Source organism: Staurois parvus, unplaced genomic scaffold, assembly GCF_062004578.1.
Source record: "Staurois parvus isolate SC_StPar_1 unplaced genomic scaffold, SC_StPar_1.0 ptg000172l, whole genome shotgun sequence".
In the NCBI taxonomy this organism is placed as follows: Eukaryota; Metazoa; Chordata; class Amphibia; order Anura; family Ranidae; genus Staurois; species Staurois parvus.
The window spans coordinates 7330067-7349888 of record NW_028317968.1 but is presented as its reverse complement, the minus strand read 5'-3'; the positions used below and the strand labels follow the sequence as shown (position 1 = coordinate 7349888).

Sequence of the window (19822 nt, the reverse complement as noted above, 5' to 3'; positions counted from 1 at the left end):
GCGGTATATAGGGGCCCATGGCAGATTAGGGGCCTGGCAGCAGCTATGTGAGGCCCGTTATCTTGCAGCACCCTATGTCAAAAAATTAAACACACCAGCAGTGTGAAGAGACCTGAAAGTGGCACATGGCAGCAGAGTGTGGCGATGGAGACAGCAGCAATGGGAGGCCGTACAGGGACCCATGAGAGACTCTAGACTTGGCAGCAGCATGAGGAGGCGGTTTATAGGGGCCCATGGCAGATTAGGGGCCTGGCAGCAGCTATGTGAGGCCCGTAATCTGCCTGCACCCTATGTCAAAAAATTAAACACACCAGCAGTGTGAAGAGACCTGAAAGTGGCACATGGCAGCAGAGTGTGGCGATGGAGACAGCAGCAATGGGAGGCCGTACAGGGACCCATGAGAGACTCTAGACTTGGCAGCAGCATGAGGAGGCGGTTTATAGGGGCCCATGGCAGATTAGGGGCCTGGCAGCAGCTATGTGAGGCCCGTAATCTGCCTGCACCCTATGTCAAAAAATTAAACACACCAGCAGTGTGAAGAGACCTGAAAGTGGCACATGGCAGCAGAGTGTGGCGATGGAGACAGCAGCAATGGGAGGCCGTACAGGGACCCATGAGAGACTCTAGACTTGGCAGCAGCATGAGGAGGCGGTATATAGGGGCCCATGGCAGATTAGGGGCCTGGCAGCAGCTATGTGAGGCCCGTTATCTTGCAGCACCCTATGTCAAAAAATTAAACACACCAGCAGTGTGAAGAGACCTGAAAGTGGCACATGGCAGCAGAGTGTGGCGATGGAGACAGCAGCAATGGGAGGCCGTACAGGGACCCATGAGAGACTCTGGACTTGGCAGCAGCATGAGGAGGCGGTATATAGGGGCCCATGGCAGATTAGGGGCCTGGCAGCAGCTATGTGAGGCCCGTTATCTTGCAGCACCCTATGTCAAAAAATTAAACACACCAGCAGTGTGAAGAGACCTGAAAGTGGCACATGGCAGCAGAGTGTGGCGATGGAGACAGCAGCAATGGGAGGCCGTACAGGGACCCATGAGAGACTCTGGACTTGGCAGCAGCATGAGGAGGCGGTATATAGGGGCCCATGGCAGATTAGGGGCCTGGCAGCAGCTATGTGAGGCCCGTTATCTTGCAGCACCCTATGTCAAAAAATTAAACACACCAGCAGTGTGAAGAGACCTGAAAGTGGCACATGGCAGCAGAGTGTGGCGATGGAGACAGCAGCAATGGGAGGCCGTACAGGGACCCATGAGAGACTCTGGACTTGGCAGCAGCATGAGGAGGCGGTATATAGGGGCCCATGGCAGATTAGGGGCCTGGCAGCAGCTATGTGAGGCCCGTAATCTGCCTGCACCCTATGTCAAAAAATTTAACACACCAGCAGTGTGAAGAGACCTGAAAGTGGCACATGGCAGCAGAGTGTGGCGATGGAGACAGCAGCAATGGGAGGCCGTACAGGGACCCATGAGAGACTCTAGACTTGGCAGCAGCATGAGGAGGCGGTTTATAGGGGCCCATGGCAGATTAGGGGCCTGGCAGCAGCTATGTGAGGCCCGTAATCTGCCTGCACCCTATGTCAAAAAATTTAACACACCAGCAGTGTGAAGAGACCTGAAAGTGGCACATGGCAGCAGAGTGTGGCGATGGAGACAGCAGCAATGGGAGGCCGTACAGGGACCCATGACAGACTCTAGACTTGGCAGCAGCATGAGGAGGCGGTATATAGGGGCCCATGGCAGATTAGGGGCCTGGCAGCAGCTATGTGAGGCCCGTAATCTGCCTGCACCCTATGTCAAAAAATTTAGCACACCAGCAGTGTGAAGAGACCTGAAAGTGGCACATGGCAGCAGAGTGTGGCGATGGAGACAGCAGCAATGGGAGGCCGTACAGGGACCCATGAGAGACTCTGGACCTAGCAGCAGCATGAGGAGGCGGTATATAGGGGCCTATGGCAGATTAGGGGCCTGGCAGCAGCTATAGGAGGCCCGTAATCTGCCAGCACCCTATGTCAAAAAATTAAACACACCAGCAGTGTGAGGAGACCTGAAAGTGGCACATGTTTGAGGCATGATTCATGGCGGATTTAGTCAGTTGTGTCAGGAACTGGTGGTTTGAAATCCAGACTAATCCACGCCTGATTCATTTTCACAAACGTGAGTCTCTCCACACTTTGGGTGGACAGTCGTGTCCTCCGCGGAGTTACAATACCTCCTGCCGCACTAAACACGCGCTCCGATGCCACGCTACTGGCCGGGCATGACAGCCTTTCAAGGGCAAATTCAGCTAGTTGGGGCCAAAGGTCAAGTTTCGTTGCCCAGTAGTCAAGGGGATTGTCTACCTCGGTTGGCAGGGTGCTGTCCAAGTAGGCCCAAGCCTGTTGTTTGAGCTCCTGCTCCAGGTCCACCTGATGCTGCTGCTGCTGCTGCGGCTGGTTAGTAGTTTCCTCACTGCGCTGGTGAAGAAAGCTACTCATCATCGACTGCAGACTGAGGCAGCCACTGCTGGTGGAGCTGCCACTGCTCCTACCACCCCACCCCTCCCCTGCTGCCATGCCAGCGGAACGCGAGCGCACAGGGCCCACAGTGTCTGAGGATGGACGTTGGCGCACAAAGGCAGAGACCAACTGACTACATAGGTGGTTTTTATAGTACGTAATTTTGGCCTCCCTCTCAGCAGGTGTGAAAAAGGCCACCATTTTGGACCGGTAGCGAGGGTCCAACAAGGTGGACAGCCAAAAGTCATCCCTCTGTCTGATGGTTATTATTCGGCTGTCGCTACGCAAGCAACCGAGCATGCTATGGGCCATTTGTGCCAAGGAATGCGAGGGACTCCCTGCCTCCATCTCCACAGCATACTGCCACGGTGCGTCTGGGTCCTCTGTCTCCTCCTCCTCCTCCTCTACCAGATGCTCCTGCTCCTCCACTCCTGTCCGCTGAGTGGAAAAACCACCCATTTCACTCAATAATTCCTGAGCACAAATGTCCTCCTCTACCTCCTCCTCTTCTTCCTGTCCTGCCCCCACAGGGGTCATGTGGCGTTGAGATCTGTGCGCCACGTCTACCGCACCCTGACCAGCCATTGTTAACAGCATTTGTTCCAGGACGTGCAACAGAGGAATGACGTCGTTCATCCCATAGTCCTGCCGACTCACGAATAGCGTGGCCTCCTCAAAGGGCCTGAGCAAGCGGCAGGTGTCACGCATGAGCTGCCAATGGCTGACATCTAAGTTACACAGGGGAGTACCTTTATCCGCTTGTAACATCAGGAAATCGGTGATGGCCTTTCGCTGCTCGTAAAGGCGGTCTAACATGTGTAGGGTTGAATTCCACCTTGTTGCAACGTCGCAGATCAGGCGATGCTGTGGAATTCCGTTCTGCCGCTGCAGCTCAATGAGGGTGTTCTTTGCGGTGTAGGAATGGCTGAAATGCATGCACAGTTTACGTGACATTTTAAGGATGTCTTGCAGTGGGATGGTGGATTTTAGGAACCGCTTGACAACCAGATTGAACACGTGAGCCATGCATGGCGCATGGCACAACCTTCCTTGACGCAGAGCAGACACCATGTTCTTTCCGTTGTCAGTCAACATGGTTCCGATTTTTAGTTTGCGCGGAGACAGCCATCTGTTGATTTCTCTGTTCATTACACTCAGCAGTTCCTCCCCTGTGTGACTACGTTCGCCAAGGCATACCAGGTGCAGCACAGCGTGACACCGTTGCGCCCTGCACATGTGATATGCCGGTCGGGTAATGGGACTTGGCACGGGGGTGGCGGCTGAGGACACGGCGGAAAAAGAGGTGGTAGAGGCGGACATGCTTGCTGGACCAAGGACGTGCAAACGTGGAGGCAAAAGCGTCGTGACCTGTCCAAGTTGCTGGTGCGGCTGTGCCGGCACCACGTTCACCCAGTGGGCCGTAAATGACATGTACTGTCCCTGACCGTAGTTACAGCTCCACACGTCGGCGCTGCCGTGCACTTTGGCAGAGACCGACATGCTCAAAGACTGGCCCACCATCTCTTCTACATGTGAATGCAGGGCTGGCACTGCCTTTTGGGCAAAGAAATGACGGCTTGGCACTCTCCACCGCGGCGCGGCACAAGCCATCATTTCTCGGAAAGGTGCTGAGTCCACCAGTTGGAAAGGGAGGGACTGCAGCACCAGCAACTTGGACAGGAGGACGTTCAGCTTTTGCACCGTCGGGTGCGTGCTCGCAAACTGTTGTCTCTTGGATACGGATTCCAAGAAAGACTGTTGACGGAATCCGAGAAGAGGAGTAGCAGGAGAAGGAGCATCTGAACGAGCGGAAGATGCCAACGAGCGACAACTCCCCTCAGCAGAGGTGTTGGAGCCTTGACTGGCTGATAGAGGGCGATTGACGACGTCGGGTGACGGAGCAAGTAACGGAGCGGGTGATGGAGCGGGGGCTGGGGCAGGCAGAACCGCCGTATGTTTATCACGGTTTTCCCAGGCCACCGAATGGTGACGCTGCATATGCTGACGCAACGCTGTAGTCCCAACATGGGCCCCCTGGCCACGCTTGCATTTCTGGCCACATAGTCGACATACGGCTAAGTTTACTTCCTCGGGCGGCTTGAGGAAAAATTGCCACACCACCGAGTAGGAAACTTTGCCCCCGCTACTCTTCACTGGCTGACTGCTACTTCCTCCGTGCGCACCGGCACCACTACTGGCCGTGGTGGTAGGCTGCAGTGGAGCTGGTGCTCTACTCCGTGGACGTTTGGCTCCACTGACACTGATGCGACCCTGCTGCTGTCTCCTGGGCAACCCACCGACTGTTTTGCTCGCTGCCAAGCTGCCACCCTCTTCTCCTGATGATGCGGAAGAAATTGCCTGATGACGACGAGGCTGCCAAGTGCGATCAACCTCCTCATCATCAAGTAGGGTCTCCGCCTCACTACTAGCCCCCTCGGCTGCGTCTGGGTCAGGAGACAGACCTGTCTCTAGACCGGCTACCGAGCCACTCTCCTCGCCAGTACTTGTTCGCTTGGCTGCTGAAAAGGCCGATGTCTCCCCCCGTTCCTGACCGCCCTCTGTTAGCTCTTCCTCACTGTACAGTGGGGCTGAGCCCACAGCATGCGATACTTCGCTTGGTGAGGGAACAGCAAAGGACAGGGGCAGGTAGAGGACACGTGATTTCAGTGGGCTTGCTCCCGGGCCATGCCAACTAACGGTTGTGTCTGACGTACCCACCGACCGTTGGCTGTAGGTGTCAGAGGTGCCCTGGGAAGAGGAAGACGACCGAGCCAACCAATCAATGACGGCAGGGTTGTCGGTGGAGACACGACCGCTGGATGACACCGGGAGCACTGGCCTCTGGCTGCGAATACTGCTGCCTCGACCCCTTCCTCTGCTGCCACATCTGCTCGCTCCTAAAACATTGCCTCCTCTGCCACTCCTCTGCATGTTGTCTGACATACTATTTAATTCAACGATTAGGTGTCCCTGAGTAACAATTCTCTGGCACTCAGTAACAATTCTGTCTGTCCCTGAGTATGAATTCTGTGGCCCTGAGTAACAATTCTGTGTCTGTGCGAGTAACAATTCTGTGTCTGTGCGAGTAACAATTCTGTGTCTGTGCAAGTAACAATTTTGTGTCTGTGCGAGTAACAATTCTCTGGCACTCAGTAACAATTCTGTCTGTCCCTGAGTAACAATTCTCTGGCACTCAGTAACAATTCTGTCTGTCCCTGAGTAACAATTCTCTGGCACTCAGTAACAATTCTGTCTGTCCCTGAGTATGAATTCTGTGGCCCTGAGTAACAATTCTGTGTCTGTGCGAGTAACAATTCTGTGTCTGTGCAAGTAACAATTTTGTGTCTGTGCGAGTAACAATTCTCTGGCACTCAGTAACAATTCTGTCTGTCCCTGAGTAACAATTCTCTGGCACTCAGTAACAATTCTGTCTGTCCCTGAGTAACAATTCTCTGGCACTCAGTAACAATTCTGTCTGTCCCTGAGTAACAATTCTCTGGCACTCAGTAACAATTCTGTCTGTCCCTGAGTAACAATTCTCTGGCACTCAGTAACAATTCTGTGTCTGTGCGAGTAACAATTCTGTGTCTGTGCAAGTAACAATTTTGTGTCTGTGCGAGTAACAATTCTCTGGCACTCAGTAACAATTCTGTCTGTCCCTGAGTAACAATTCTCTGGCACTCAGTAACAATTCTGTCTGTCCCTGAGTAACAATTCTCTGGCACTCAGTAACAATTCTGTCTGTCCCTGAGTATGAATTCTGTGGCCCTGAGTAACAATTCTGTGTCTGTGCGAGTAACAATTCTGTGTCTGTGCAAGTAACAATTTTGTGTCTGTGCGAGTAACAATTCTCTGGCACTCAGTAACAATTCTGTCTGTCCCTGAGTAACAATTCTCTGGCACTCAGTAACAATTCTGTCTGTCCCTGAGTAACAATTCTCTGGCACTCAGTAACAATTCTGTCTGTCCCTGAGTAACAATTCTCTGGCACTCAGTAACAATTCTGTCTGTCCCTGAGTAACAATTCTCTGGCACTCAGTAACAATTCTGTGTCTGTGCGAGTAACAATTCTGTGTCTGTGCAAGTAACAATTTTGTGTCTGTGCGAGTAACAATTCTCTGGCACTCAGTAACAATTCTGTCTGTCCCTGAGTAACAATTCTCTGGCACTCAGTAACAATTCTGTCTGTCCCTGAGTAACAATTCTCTGGCACTCAGTAACAATTCTGTCTGTCCCTGAGTATGAATTCTGTGGCCCTGAGTAACAATTCTGTGTCTGTGCGAGTAACAATTCTGTGTCTGTGCAAGTAACAATTTTGTGTCTGTGCGAGTAACAATTCTCTGGCACTCAGTAACAATTCTGTCTGTCCCTGAGTAACAATTCTCTGGCACTCAGTAACAATTCTGTCTGTCCCTGAGTAACAATTCTCTGGCACTCAGTAACAATTCTGTCTGTCCCTGAGTAACAATTCTCTGGCACTCAGTAACAATTCTGTCTGTCCCTGAGTAACAATTCTCTGGCACTCAGTAACAATTCTGTGTCTGTGCGAGTAACAATTCTGGGTCTGTGCAAGTAACAATTTTGTGTCTGTGCGAGTAACAATTCTCTGGCACTCAGTAACAATTCTGTCTGTCCCTGAGTAACAATTCTCTGGCACTCAGTAACAATTCTGTCTGTCCCTGAGTAACAATTCTCTGGCACTCAGTAACAATTCTGTCTGTCCCTGAGTATGAATTCTGTGGCCCTGAGTAACAATTCTGTGTCTGTGCGAGTAACAATTCTGTGTCTGTGCAAGTAACAATTTTGTGTCTGTGCGAGTAACAATTCTCTGGCACTCAGTAACAATTCTGTCTGTCCCTGAGTAACAATTCTCTGGCACTCAGTAACAATTCTGTCTGTCCCTGAGTAACAATTCTCTGGCACTCAGTAACAATTCTGTCTGTCCCTGAGTAACAATTCTCTGGCACTCAGTAACAATTCTGTGTCTGTGCGAGTAACAATTCTGTGTCTGTGCAAGTAACAATTTTGTGTCTGTGCGAGTAACAATTCTCTGGCACTCAGTAACAATTCTGTCTGTCCCTGAGTAACAATTCTCTGGCACTCAGTAACAATTCTGTCTGTCCCTGAGTAACAATTCTCTGGCACTCAGTAACAATTCTGTCTGTCCCTGAGTATGAATTCTGTGGCCCTGAGTAACAATTCTGTGTCTGTGCGAGTAACAATTCTGTGTCTGTGCAAGTAACAATTTTGTGTCTGTGCGAGTAACAATTCTCTGGCACTCAGTAACAATTCTGTCTGTCCCTGAGTAACAATTCTCTGGCACTCAGTAACAATTCTGTCTGTCCCTGAGTAACAATTCTCTGGCACTCAGTAACAATTCTGTCTGTCCCTGAGTAACAATTCTGTCTGTCCCTGAGAATGAATTCTGTGGCCCTGAGTAAGAATTCTCTGGCACTCAGTAACAATTCTGTCTGACCCTGAGTAACAATTCTCTGGCACTCAGTAACAATTCTGTCTGTGCCTGAGTAACAATTCTCTGGCACTCAGTAACAATTCTGTCTGTCCCTGAGTAAAAATTCTGTGGCCCTAATAACGTTTCTGTGGCCCTAAGTAACAATTCTCTGGCACTGAGTGAAAATTCTGTCTGTCCCTGAGTATGAATTCTGTGGCCCTAACTAGCGTTTCTTTGTCCCTAAATAACGATTCTGTGGCCCTCATTAACAAGTCTGTGTCCCTGAGTAATGGTTCTCTGCCCCTAAGTAACTTCTCTCTGTCCCCAATTCTCGTTTCTGTGGCCCTAACTCTGTCCCTGTCCCTAGTACAGAGCGGTCTGCCTCTGTTCAATGACTGCAGGCAAATGAAGATTTCCAAAATGGCCGCTATATATACCTCGACCATTACACAGTGCTGGCTGGCTGGCTGCTGATTGGCTGATGCGATCACATGTCGTTGAGGAATGCATTATGGGGCAGCGCGCCTTGTCTGCGCGCCTTCCCCGACATCCCCGCTCCGTCGCCGCACATGTCAGCCGCCATTTTCGGAAAAATTTCGATTCGCGCGTCCGAATTAGGCTGTTTTTCGGATTCGGCACGAATCGAAATTTTTCCGATATTCGACTCGAATTCCACTTCGGATACTTCGATTCGCTCATCTCTAATTCTGAGACTTTTCATACACAATTTCCTAAGACTTTTCCTAAGAATTTCTGTTTGAAAGCTCAAGATGACCCACCCTGGCTCAAATGCCACAACCACCACTGCCAGTGTATGTTTACTTTTTTGTTATGTAATACATGTATGTAAAATGGTCGCACAAGAGACTGTCAGTGTTTCTATTTCCTTATTCTTTATATACTGCATATCTGAAGCCACATGATTTCACATACTCTCTGTTACTATTTTATATGCATATACTTGTGTGCAACAGAGTTAAATTTAAAACAAAAAAAAGTACTGTTACACACAAAACCAGTACTTGGCCATGCACCAATTAACAATTTAGATATGCACATGAATAAAAGATTTGGTGAACTACATATACTGCCAAAGCTAAAATTTTTTCTGAAAATTATAATCACTTACCTAAATCCTCTAGATTTTTGCTTTCCTATTCTTTATGCTTACAAATTTGCTGGGATGGAAATGTTAAATGAAATTTCCCCTTCCTCCTTCTACAGTCGGTCAAACTATAAGAAGTCAAGGCCTTTGAACATATGGGTTTATTTATTAAAGACAAACAGGTCATTCACATTGAAAGGGAATTTTCTCTTAGCTTAGTGAATGAGATAAAGCGCAACTGACTTCAATTATCCAATCACGTGCAAGCAATTGCAGGAACAGCGATTCCCTGATGAACAATTATCAAGCTCCATTTGTCAGATGTCCAGCACTGGACAATACATAAAAGCTTGGTTTGCTTACAGGGACACCCCTTCCTATTCAGTCTGGCTACTGATTTGCTGGGTAATGGGGATAGCAGAAGTACTATTTAAAATACTCTTAAAAAGAGGATAAATCTAAAACAAAAAATGCAGAATATTGCAGCTCATCAATCCTTATATGTGGTAGCTGAATTCATTTTCTTTATTTTTTAGCTAAATACATTTTTAAAAAGGACAGAAAATACATGTCATCCTTGCCAGAAATGCAGTGTTCTTGTCACTTCCTGTGAATTGACCTGAAAGAGCTATCTTCCTTCTCTAAATTACCAATCCAAAAAGTCTCCGTGTAATGGAGGTGAACAGAAGCAGACATGTCTGAAGTCCACCCTAGATCACAACCATGGTTCCCTCCATAGATACAGTGCTAGGAGCAGACGTAGCCACCCAAGGACATGAAGTGTGTTATCTGCAGGATTACCAGGTGAAAATAAAGGGAAAAAAAGCCTAAAAGAAAAAAAATTAAAAATAAACCACATCTAAGGATTGACATTTATATACTCAAATATATTTAAATTGTTCATATGCTTTCTTTTGCATTTGGAGTATAGAAATAAATTATATCTGGCATAATGAACATGACATGTTTTACTAGCTAGCATATCAACCCACTAAAGGGGCTAGAAACTTTGAGCTCTAAGAAAGGGAATGCATCTCCCGAAATGTGTCAGCTTTTTCAACCAGATAGTTTTAGGAAGGGACTCTGATATCCCACACTGATGCATCTTGTCACATGCCTACCTTTTAGTTTGCTTTGTGAGTATCCATTTGTTATCATTATATGTCAATAAATTTTATTCACGGTAATGCACAAGGAATGTGTGCCCTCTAGTGTGACCTGTGTAGTGATTTGAAGATACCCTGATCTGTGGAGGGCTGCACCTGAGTGAGTGGCATTCACCGTGGAATACGAGGAGCATCTGATTTGAGCACTGATGTGATTTTTGTATTCATATTGCTAGTAACTTTGAATTCTATTGAACTTTATGGTTGTATATAGGTTTATGCTCTTTGAGATGGTAATGCTACTTTGTAGCAAACCTTTTTTTCTTTAAATAAGAAAAACTATGGGAATAATTGGTACAATAGTGGAATAATAGGGCATATGATATGTAGGAGAGAATATTCTAGCAGGTTTATCCTTGCAGTAAGATAGGAGAATTGCCAAGTATCCTGGGAGCTTTATTGGTAAAAATAAATTTATCCTATAGTAGGTTTTGAGTGTAGGTAGTATCATACAAAGCATAGAGGTATATTAATCCCTCTTACTTCTATATAGAGTCCTTTACATGTAGTAAATTTACGGAAGGAATATATGTATATTTGAAAGCAGATATAATACTGGACATCCTGGTGATACATACCAAATGTGAATATGAAAGGTGCAATATGTAAAAGAGCATACACACAAGTCAAGTATGTTTTAGTAATGGTTTATTTAAGCTCAAAATTAAAGATCTCTTAATTGGTTGACATGCTAGCTTGTAATGCATGTCATGCTCATTATGCCAGATACAATTTACATCAATAGTTTGTTAAGCTGCAATGTATTACATTTTTGTTTTTGGGCTTAGGTATGCTTTAAGTAATTTTTTTTTAACAAATACATTATAGAATTACACTGGTATCTTTTATATCTTTCTACACTTAGACTTTAAATGAGAACATATCTGACCACAGATCATAAATAACAAGGCTGAGACACTTGTGCCACTCTTGCATCAAACTATCTAGACTCTAGTGTAAACACATTCACTGTAGAATGGCACCTTGTGGTGACACATTAGGGTTTTTATGAGCTCTTCTAATCCCATATGTTACTGTAATGGACATTATACCCCGCAGGCAGAAAATCATCACTGCTAAAACTGTCATAAGGTAACACAACCGCTGTGTGGTGATTCACCTGCAGATAAAAAGAAACTACTAAACTTTTTCTCTCGATGAAGCAAAATAAAAGTTATCTATGAGCCCACAAAACTACAAACATTTTTTTTAGTTTCTTGTATCTAAAGGAAATGCAAAAAATGTGGTGTTCATATTTGTAAAGTTCATGAGATCGAGGGAACTGTGAGTTTTATCAAGCAAAACAAATAACTACATAAACTACACAAAATAAACAGATGTCCAAAACAAGAAGTCTGAAGTGCAAAAATAGCTCTGTTGGGGAATCTTATGTTTGGGATCTAAAACAACAGCAAAAATCACATAATAATATTACCAATGTCCTTTGTGTACACTTTTTGTTTTAGTTAGGCCAAGTGCATTACATGCTGCAAAAAAAACTGTTGGGTAAAATAAAAATAGCAAAGAACCTTTGACAATCCTCTATTTCTCTGCATACATGTACTGCAGTCCTTTTTCTCTTTCAGTATTTGTGACATTGCTAGGTGTATCATTGAAAACCTACTGATGCCTGTGTACACCTTTGTACGGCAGCACAAAGGTGAAAGCCACATATTGCTCCTGAGCAACTGAGAATCACTGCACCACTGAAATCATCATATGCCATAAATCTCCATTAGATATAGGATATTTAAATATCCTGTAATGTCCTAGCTCTCAGAAATGCAATAGTCCACTTGTAATGTGTGGTCAGTAACTTAAAGAGGAACTTTAGTCAGAAAATTAAGTCCTGAATGACCACTTCAGGCTGGCTGCTTTTGCAGGTATAGCTATGTAAAACATTAAAAATAAGTGCCCGCCTATACTGTTTAAAATCCAGTCATACACTGTCTCTGCACATGCTCAGTTGCACTCTGTTTTTTTACACTGTGCCAAAAATGTAGAAGCCAATCTTCTGACAGCCTAAAGATTTATCACTGCTCAGTGGCTCTGGGCTTCAGAAAAATGGCAGCCTCTGTCAAGAAGAGACAGATGCAATGCTGGAGGCAATTTACAGCACATGATTTTGGTAGCATAAATAATACTGTGGAACGTATGTTCCTTGCTAAAGAACATTATTTTTTTATCAGGTTATTATGGGTAAATCTATAACTGCTTCCCAAACACTGCCACCTATATGACACATTTGTATAAATAAGGAACAAAGCTGAAAATGCTGGGCACAGCTAAGGATTTGTAACCCTACTCATGTCCACAGACATTAACATCTTTCCAAATGGCTTGACCCAACCCTTCTAAAAATGTAAGATGCCAAGTTCCAGGAAAGCAGAAACCTGTTCACAATATGCATAACACATCTCTATTATACAGTATATCTTTTTTTTTAATCCACTGTTTTAACAACCTTTACAAATCCCTCTCTGTGTTTGTTACAGTTTCTTTTTACAGTTAAACCTCAATCCACTCAACAGCCTCTCTGGAGGATTTCTGAATCACTACAGATTAAAATCCTCCTTGACTCTCAACTAATGCTTTTGTTTAATAATTCCAGTGGTAAGCGATTTCATTTGGAAACCATTCTGTATTAGAACCCCTGGAAAGAGAACCAGACATGTTTAAGCCTATACAAATAAGATTTAGTCTGTGATATATATATATATATATATATATATATATATACACACACACAGTGGATATATACCCCTGTTAAAATGTCAGGTTTCTGTGTTGTAAAAAAATGAGACAAAGATAAATAACTTCAGAACTTTTTCCACCTTTAATATGACCAATAAACTGTATAACTCAATTGAAACACAAACTGAAATCTTTTAGGGGGGGGAGTAAACATAAAAAAACTAAAATAATGTTGTTGCATAAGTGTACACACTCTCTTATAACTGGGGATGTAGCTGTGTTCAGAATTAAGCAATCAGATTCATAATCATGTTAAATAGGAGTCATTACACACCTGCCATCATTTAAAGTGCAGCATTGGTTAGCATTTCCGCCTGGCAGTACTAGGGTCGTTGGTTCAAATTCCAGCCACGGCACCTCCTGCCTGGAGTTTGCATGTTCACCCTGTGCCTGCGTGGGTTTCCTCCGGGTACTCCGGTTTCCTCCCACACTCCAAAGACATGCTGGTAGGTTAATTGGATCCTGTCAAAATTGGCCCTAGTATATGTATGAATGTAAGTTAGGGACCTTAGATTGTACATCCCTTGAGGGTTAGGGACTGATGTGAATGTACAATATATATATATGTAAAGCGCTGCGTAAATTGACAGCGCTATATAAGTAGCTGTAATAAATAATAATAAATAAAGTGCCTCTGATTAACCCCAAATAAACTTCAGCTGTTCTAGTAGGCCTTTCCTGACATTTTTTTAGTCGCATCCTACAGCAAAAGCCATGGTCCACAGAGAGCTTCCAAAGCATCAGAGGGATCTCATTGTTAAACGGTATCAGTCAGGAGAAGGCTGCAAAGAATTTCCAAGGCATTAAATATACCATGGAACACAGTGAAGACAGTCATCATCAAGTGGAGAAAATATGGCGCAACAGTGACATTACCAAGAACTGGACGTCCCTCCAAAATTGATGAAAAGACGGAAAGAAAACTGGTCTGGGAGGCTGCTAAGAGGCTTACAGCAACATTAAAGGAGCTGCAGGAATATCTGGCAAGTACTGGCTGTGTGGTACATGTGACAATAATCTCCCGTATTCGTCATATGTCTGGGCTATGGGGTAGAGTGGCAAGATGGAAGCCTTTTCTTACAAAGAAAAAACATCCAAGCCTGGCTAAATTTTGCAAAAACACATCTGAAGTCTCCCAAAAGCATGTGGGAAAATGTGTTATGGTCTGATGAAACCAAGGGTGAACTTTCTGGTCATAATTCCAAAAGATATATTTGGCACAAAAACAACACTGCACATCACCAAAAGAACACCCTACCCACAGTGAAGCATGGTGGTGGCAGCATCATGCTTTGGGGCTGTTTTTCTTCAGCTAGAACTGGGGCCTTAGTCAAGGTAGAGGGAATTATGAACAGTTCCAAATACCAGTCAATATTGGCACAAAACCTTCAGGCTTCTGCTACAAAAATGAACATGAAGAGGAACTTCATCTTTCAGCATGACAATGACCCAAAGCATACATCCAAATCAACAAAGGAATGGCTTCACCAGAAGAAGATGAGAGTTTTGGAATGGCCCAGCCAGAGCCCAGACCTGAATGCTATGGAAAATCTGTGAGGTGATGTGAAGAGGGCTGTGCACAGGAGATGCCCTGACAGATTTGGAATGTTTTTGCAAGGAAGAGTGGGCAAATATTGTCAAGTCAAGATGTGCCATGCTGATAGACTCATACCCAAAAAGACTGAGTGCTGTAAAAAAATCAAAAAGGAGGTTCAACAAAGTATTAGTTTAAGAGTGTGCACACATATGCAGCCATATTATTTTAGTTTTTTTTATTTTTACTTCCCTCCACCTAAAAGATTTTGAATATTGTATATACACTACGTGATCTGCAGGTGTGAAAGTGACAACATGTTTTGCATTGAATGGGAAAATGATGTAACATTCTTTTGCTTCCACTGTGTGATGAGACACCTAGCTAACAGGTGGGAAGCTTGAATTTCTTCATACACTGCATGCACTGCTATGAAGTCATGTCAGAGCTTACTGAGACTCAAAGAGGACAAATTGTTGGTGCCCACTTAGCTGGTGCCTCTGTAACTGAAGTTGCCAATTGTATTTGCGCGTCACGAGGTACAGTATCAAAGGTTATGACACCATATAATGTTTTCGGGAAAATGTCTGATAAGCATAAGCAAGGTTGACATGGTCAACTGACCAAAAGAGACAAAAGGACACTGTGCAGGATTGTGATCCGCAATAAGAAAAGAACAGTTGCAAAAATGACTGCAAAGCTCAATCTCAGTCTCCACAGGACTACTAGAATAATTCTTCAGGCATATTGTAAAATGTTTGTGTAAAGTCCTAGAACAATCGATGCTGTATCTGGCCACTTTTAAAGAGTATACACATTTCACAACTGCCAATGATTTTGTCAAACAAGTGACACTTTTATGGCCAGTGTGAGTTTTGTCATATCCAAAATGTTTAATAGCAGGATAATGCTGAAGCACTTGGCTAACACAGAGTCCATAGTTCACACCAATCAGTCTGGGCAAGCTGTATCTTAGGCTGCACAAGACGGCTACGGTATAACTTACAGGTCATTTAACTGTAATGCATTTTCAATTTTATATTTTCCCAAAAAAATTGTATTTACTGCTAAATTTTTTTACTACCCAAAAGGACTGAGGAATGTATTGCACTTCATCTTCACAGTAAAACATGCCACTAAATGCAAAATCTAAAACATTTAAAATCATAAATGGACACAATATAGTCTGAGACACAACACAAGAAATTTCCAGTTTTAGAAATGACAAATGATTCTTTTTAAGAAGATAGGATTTCTCACTGCTGGCAATCCAGAGAAGCCAATTGAATGAATGCTTTGTCATTATTCAACCAACAAGGGAACTCGGAGAGTTTCCTACCTGAGCTGGCATCAATAACTGTCGATACCCCTCTGCGATCAGATACAGGACGAGGTGACCCAGGCATGCTAACTGGCTCAGAGCGCACTGGCTGGATCCTGTAGCAATAATACACATTTTTAAAATAAACATAATTTATGAAGTAGGACCTCTAGGACATAAGACTTCCTTATTTATGCTCTCACAATCTAAGTTTTCTAGCACACTACAGTATTTTACGTGGTGTTCTCTCAATCCCAGCCATTACTCATTTCCTATTTTCCTGCAATTTGAAACATTTTGTGGGCCACTAAAAACACATATAAGGTATTCTTCTGTAGAATATCATTAGTAAACATTTTAACATTTTAATTAGGCTAGATTCACACTTGTGTGTTGCATGATCGCGCAGCCCTTTTGCAGATGCGCAGTGTTGCCATTAATTCTTAATTACATCCCCATGCACCTTGCTAATGCATGTAACAAAGTACTATGCATTTTGGTGTGATATTTCATCATGCACATAAACACGCACGCCATTGCACCAGCATAGGTGTGAGCAGTCTTAACCTGCAAAAAAATGTGCATTGATTATATTTGTCTAAAAGGTGAACTTATCCTTTAAATATTGTAAGAGTAACAGCATATGAACGCTGGATACAAGGTCATTCTTGCAGTTTACCTTCACGTAAACTCTTTTGTATTCTTCTAGACTGAGCTGATTTAAACTGGTTGTCCAACAAGTGCAGACACATTTATTTTAGTAACTTGCTTATCAACCAAATCAAAATAAAAGTTGAATCAACATGATTAGGAAATAAGACGCACAGGTTCAAATCTACGCTTGCTAAAATAAGGGGGCTAAAACACTTTGTGGTTGAGGAAGCAATGTCCTTTACTTTACAAAACGTCATAACTGTAAACTGGAAAAAAAAACCAAAAAACCCAAAACAAAAAAAGCAAATTCAATTGCTAATAGCCCACATCCAAACTAACAGAGCTAGATCAATCTGGCTAATCAAAAATGGCCAATTTTTGGAAGATCCCGAAATGTAGAGCTTGTAGACACTTAAATTAAAACTTCTGCAGCTGTTATTACAACCCAGGGTTTTTCCAAGTATTACCTCAAGAGAAAAATACATATGCAAACAAAAATGTCTGAACTTAGTTTTTTTGTGTGTCACAATAAAAATGTGCATATTCAAATATTTAAGTAATTGGCATAAATCAAAATGTACAATAAACAATTTAAAAAAATTTAAATTCCAGGCCATTACATCACATAATTTGAAAAAGGTTCAAAGGATGGTGAATAGGTATAGAAAGCCAAAATAACCAAAAATACTGTATGACAGGCATAGGATAATCAAATCACTTAATGCTGAAGTTAAGGTATGAATTTTATTGCACATATATATTGGCCTAGCTTGGGCCATTGTAATGCTGACCACACATGTATACATTTTCGTTCGATAATTTTCGTTTCACAAATTTTCGTTTGATTTTTTTATCATTAATGGTGTCAGACTGATGTTTGTCTTCAACAGTAGTGAAAGGAAAATTCAAAGGGGCAGGAAGTAAAACTTTTCTTGATCAAACACATTTTTGGCCAGTGTATGTGGTTATCATTCTGAAATTACATTCATTTTAAATTGAATGTTAAAAGCAAAAAGGCAATTTTTTAACAACATTATTCCATTCATCGAATGTTCAAAGAATTTTTGTACAACTTTTTTGGATATTCTCATCCAAAAATCTAAATGTGCATGGCCAGCTTAAGTATGTATATGCCATACCTGTGCGACCGCTGTGATAACAGAAAAAAACGATAGTCAGGACAGTGATGTCACGAATGCCTTGCCATCAATAAGAAAAATAAAAGGTGTTCTATGAATGGCCCTGTGCTGAATGAATAACCCCCCTGTGTTTACTATGCAACAGAGCAGCTACTCAGTATGGGACCCAGAAGGCAGAGGTGATCACTGTAGTAGCACTTACTACTCCGCTTCCACAGCAGTCTCATAGGTATGACATATGCATACTTACATTGTTCCAAGCTGAACTAATGTAAAGTAATAAAATCCATACCTGGAGTTCCCGCACAATAATAGAAACACAATAACTGTTTATCTTTCAGCTAAATGGCTTAACTGGATTACAAAATTAACTGGTAGATGACACTTTTCTTTTGGAATGTTACTATAGTTTACTAGTGTGTACATAACCAACTATGACAGAGCAGTTTCCAATGAAATATCACTTCTACATCATTATGTAGGCCATAGTACAAACAAAGGATGGGCTGGAACTAACTTCCTTAAAGAATAAGTTCACCTTTTGAACAAAAATAATAAACGCACATTTTTTTTGCAGGTAAAAAAATGTGCATTTATTATTTTTGTCCAAAGGAGCCTGTAAAGCATTGCACCAGCGATCAGTAGATCGCTGATGCCATGCAGGTCTCCTGCAGACCTGTCAGAATATCTGCTTGCCATACGGGATGTAGGAGCAAGCAGATATACTGACAGGAAGCTTCAATGAACTACCACGGTGCTCCACAGTGTCATGGTAGTTCATTGAAAACTACAAGCCCACAGCCGCTAAGGCTGTTGTGACTTGTAGGTATTCATTTACAGAACTCTGTGAATGAGTGAAGTGACCATGTGGGCGCATGTTCGCGCTGTTTTCAAATCTGACAGATAGTACAGTGAAACTTCTCCCTGTACTATCTGTCAAACGTGGGGGGGGGGGGGAGTGGGCTGTGGCTATGGGAACATGTTACATGTTCCACCCTAAAAACAGGTGGAACATGTAACATGTTTCAAAGGTGAACTTATCCTTTAATGTAATGGTGAACTAATGATTATGATGGACGTCTGACCATATTTCATGGATGTTTTCTACTGAAGACAACAAAGCAACTGGATATATTTGATGAACAGATTTTATTTTTTACCTGAGGCTATTTAAGTCAAGGTCATCTGTGTCAAAATCTAGCAATGGTTGAGGGGTATCACTTGGGCCATGTGAGTGAAGCACTGAAGAACTAGAGGAAATCACTGTTGTTTGTCCAGAGGGATGGATAGTTTTAAATTGAAACTGAGGACCCATCCATAGACGTCTGTGAGGTCCAGTGTGAGTCACTATTTCAACCTGTAAAAAAACAAAAAACAAAAATTTCACTGGTGTGCAACGTACCAAGATTCTCAAAGAAACAAAAGGCATGCAATAAAATGTCAGAGCAATCAATAAAAATGGTATCTCATAATGCTCATATTTAGGAGCAGGCACTTATGCATATAAATGCTGCTTTATAGGCTGTGGTGAGATAAAATAAAAGGGGAGCCCCAGCCAAAGTATTTACTTCTGTTTCTAATAAAGTGGGGAAAGATTAGTACTTTAGCCAAGTTTTTAAGGCTACCTGGGGGGGTGTTACTAAAACGGGAGCACCCAGAATCTGGTGCAACTGTGCATGGTAGCCAATCAGCTTCTAATTTCAGCTTGGTCAACTAAGCTTTGGCAATAAAACCTGGACGCTAATTGGTTTCTATGCAGAGCTGCATCTGATTTTACACTTTCCAGGTTTAGTAAATCAACCCCACTGTGTCCAATGTGGGAATTTTGCTATCAATTTAAATTTAGATGAAATTAATGGTAACCAACATAAGGTTCCTTTATTGAAAAAGTCTAATGATTCATTAATTGCATCCACAATAGCAGTAAGGTAGGTGAAACATATGGAGTGTTGAATGTGCCTAAACATTCAGGTGATGGGAGAGTCCCCTTATGGGCTTAGATGACAAAGCCCAGGTTAAAACACACCAGAAGAACAGTTACCAGGTGGGTACAGAATACCCACTCCACTCAAAGTCAGTTATTGTATGCAGCCCTTCATTTCTTGTACGGATGACACATGGAGCGTGGGTTGGTGTCGGTGGCTGGCACCGAAAATTACTTACAATTGAAAGGAACCTTTGGAGTTTAGA

General features: G+C 43.4%; 1 protein-coding gene across 8 annotated transcripts in view; it reads right to left on the bottom strand.

Moving 5' to 3' along the window:
- BCAS3 (BCAS3 microtubule associated cell migration factor) overlaps positions 1-19822 on the bottom strand; it is a 1369778-nt gene that overhangs the window by 627181 nt on the left and 722775 nt on the right. For all 8 annotated transcript variants that reach the window (XM_089676635.1, XM_089676630.1, XM_089676633.1 and 5 more), the window contains 2 exons: positions 18793-18989; positions 15858-15955 (listed from right to left, as the gene is read on the bottom strand). In XM_089676635.1, the coding sequence (XP_089532761.1) occupies positions 15858-15955; positions 18793-18989 (295 nt within the window). The remainder of the gene's footprint in view (positions 1-15857; positions 15956-18792; positions 18990-19822) is intronic.